Source organism: Diaphorina citri, unplaced genomic scaffold (assembly GCF_000475195.1).
Source record: "Diaphorina citri unplaced genomic scaffold, Diaci psyllid genome assembly version 1.1 scaffold1809, whole genome shotgun sequence".
In the NCBI taxonomy this organism is placed as follows: domain Eukaryota; kingdom Metazoa; phylum Arthropoda; class Insecta; order Hemiptera; family Psyllidae; genus Diaphorina; species Diaphorina citri.
In genome coordinates, this window is record NW_007379235.1 from 12,392 (window position 1) to 15,655 (window position 3,264).

General features: G+C 43.8%; 1 protein-coding gene across 1 annotated transcript; it reads right to left on the minus strand.

Moving 5' to 3' along the window:
• Nucleotides 1–2,229: 2,229 nt before the first annotated feature.
• LOC113470758 lies at nucleotides 2,230–2,966 on the minus strand. The gene is made up of 2 exons (XM_026829455.1): nucleotides 2,852–2,966; nucleotides 2,230–2,720 (listed from the first exon to the last, which is right to left on the minus strand). The coding sequence occupies exon 2, from the start codon at nucleotides 2,670–2,672 to the stop codon at nucleotides 2,268–2,270; it is 405 nt and encodes a 134-aa protein (XP_026685256.1). The 5' UTR covers nucleotides 2,673–2,720; nucleotides 2,852–2,966; the 3' UTR covers nucleotides 2,230–2,267.
• Nucleotides 2,967–3,264: the final 298 nt, after the last annotated feature.

The following is a 3,264-nucleotide window of genomic DNA, read 5'->3' on the forward strand; positions in this document are numbered from 1 at the left end:
TCTTCTTCTTCTTCTTCTTCTTCTTCTTCTTCTTCTTCTTTTACTTAGTCTTTTCCCACTCAAGTGGGGTCGACATTTCGTGTTTCTGTTTTCCAAGCTGCTCGGTTTTGGGCGATAAGACCTCAAACCTCTTTGAGAAAAATCACCTTGGTCCTCTTTTTCACCGTCCTCCGCTCAGACATCCAGCAAAGTTTATCAATGTGCAGATTAGCTCCCAAAACAGGTCATCCGAAAAATTTCCAGCAGGTCATAGGTCGCACGTGTAGTTTTTTTTTTATCATCATTAATGTCTGTAGAATTTTAACTGGAGGTCCAAATTTTGTGCCTCGATAACTCGCGAAAAAGGTTATGTCGAATTCTGATTAAGATTGCCAGAAAAGGTAGATAATGGGAATCTACTGATTATTTACCTAACATTTTGGACCCCAACAGGGCAAAAGTTCAATAAGGGCCCTTTTTGTGAACAGGGCCGCGGGTCTGTGACTACTTCGAAGAGTGTTGGTAGATGAAACTATAACAAAAGAGGTCTTTTTTTTAAAAAAAAAAAAAGATATTTGACAGAGGGAGCTGTAACTGCTAAAATCTACTGATTATTTACCTAATATTTTGGACCCCCACAGGGCAAAAGTTCAATAAGGGCCCTTCTTGTGAACAGGGCCGCGGGTCTGTGACTACTTCGAAGAGTGTTGGTAGATGAAACTATAACAAAAGAGGTCTTATTGTCCCAAAATCAATGACAGAAGAAGCCAGCCTAGTTAGCTTAGTTGGTAGTGCGTCTGCCTTGTAAGCGCTAGGCCGCGGGTTCCATTCCCGCCCGGGGCGAATTTTATCCGTTATATAAGACCTTGTTTGATTGCAAGAGAAAATAGAATAGAATAGAATATACCCTATTTATACTGCCAGAATGAGACTGAAAAGTCCCTTTACTCCCGCAGTCTAAACAAGGTCTCGTGTATTTGGTACAAAATAGGGACTTTTCAGGCTTATGCTGGCAGTATAAACAAGGTATATTCTATTCTATTCTATTCTAGGTATTACTATTCTATTCTATTCTCACGCCATATCGCACATCCCGCGTTCCCGGATGGCGATACGTCCCTCGCTCTCATAGAACTGTACCTCGTATATCGTCCTCTTGCCCACTACTGCCGGGTCGTATTTCTTCTGTCACATGAAGCACACGGGCTTCGTTCCCAGCTCGTCGACCGTCTCACAATTCGCCCGAATGACGACCCCATTGCCGCCACAGTGGACGTTCTCGATGTAGTCGTGAATCTTGCTCTCGCAGAGCGTCGGATTCCCGCTGCACATATCGACCAACTTGTCGATCCCGATGTGCTTGCGGTCATTGTCGGACATTCCGTACCCTACCCACTCGTATTTCCACACGGGTGGGGACTTGCATCTTATATTATAAAAACAAGATCCATTCACTCATTCACATTTCATAGTTCACACACTGATCGCTCTATCTCGAGAACCACAACACCAGCGAGGGCTAGACAGACGATGATGAACAGCATAGTGACGGTGGAATAGGGTGTTGTAGATTCAGAATATACCTTTTTTTCTTCTTTTTCTGTTGGGATTTTGGTGATTTTGGCCGTACACCCGGACGGAGGGCGAGGGCCAGACAGACGATGATGAACGGCATAGTGACGGTGGAATAGGGTGTTGTAGATTCAGAATATACCTTTTCTTCTTCTTTTTCTGTTGGGATTTTGGTGATTTTGGCCGTACACGGAATGAAAAGTTCTTCTTCTTTTATTTTTCGTGGGACCGCAAAAATCATCGGCAAACAGAGTGAACTTTCCAACCCCCGTAGAAAAGATATCATCAATGTAGTAGATAAGGAAGAGGAGAGGTCCAAGAACACTACCCTGTGGAACACCCAGGTTAACATTTTTTGATGAAGAATTCACAAAATTCTTCACTCCATTGGTCACAGTTGGAATTTTAGTGGTCTTTGTATATAAGACCTTGTTTGATTGCAAGAGAAAAGGGACTTTTCAGGCCTATGCTGGCAGTATAAACAATGTATATTCTATTCTATTCTAGGTATTACTATTCTATTCTATTCTCACGCCATATCGCACATCCCCCGTTCCCGAATGGCGATACGTCCCTCGCTCTCATAGAACTGTAGGTACCTCGTATATCGTCCTCTTGCCCACTACTGCCGGGTCGTATTTCTTCTGTCGCATGAAGCACACGGGCTTCGTTCCCAGCTCGTCTTCTAGGTATTACTATTCTTTTCTATTACCATTCTATTCTCCCGCCATATCGCACATCCCCCGTTCCCGAATAGCGATGCGTCCCTCGCTCTCATAGAACTGTACCTCGTATATCGTCCTCTTGCCCACTACTGCCGGGTCGTATTTCTTCTGTCGCATGAAGCACACGGGCTTCGTTCCCAGCTCGTCGACCGTCTCACAATTCGCCCGAATGACGACCCCATTGCCGCCACAGTGGACGTTCTGGATGTGGTCGTGAATCTTGCTCTCGCAGAGCGTCGGATTCCCGCTGCACATATCGACCACCTTGTCGATCCCGATGTGCTTGCGGTCATTGTCGGACATTCCGTACCCTGTCCAGCTGTATTTCCACACGGGTGGGGACTTGCACAGCGCCGGACGGAGGGCGAGGGCTAGACAGACGATGATGAACGGCATAGTGACGGTGGAATAGGGTGTTGTAGATTCAGAATATACCTTTTTTTCCTTCTTTTTCTGTTGGGATTTTGGTGATTTTGGCCGTACACGGAATGTAAAGTTCTTCTTCTTTTATTTTTCGTGGGAAAATATTTCCTTAGAATGAAGGGGTGGGTCGTAGAATTAGCTTCTTCTCCTTCTTCTTTTTCTGTTGGGATTTTGGTGATTTTGGCCGTACACGGAATGTAAAGTTCTTCTTCTTTTATTTTTCGTGGGACCGCAAAATACTTCCTTAGAATGAAGGGGTAGGTTGTAGAATTAATGAAGGGGTAGGTTGTAGAATTAGTTTCTTCTCCTTCTTTTTTTTTCTGTTGGGATTTTGGTGATTTTGGCCGTACACGGAATGAAAAGTTCTTCTTTTATTTTTCGTGGGAAAATATTAAAATACTTCCTTAGAATGAAGGGGTAGGTTGTAGAATTAATGAAGGGGTAGGTTGTAGAATTAGTTTCTTCTCCTTCTTTTTTTTTCTGTTGGGATTTTGGTGATTTTGGCCGTACACGGAATGTAAAGTTCTTCTTCTTTTATTTTTCGTGGGACCGCAAAATATTTCCT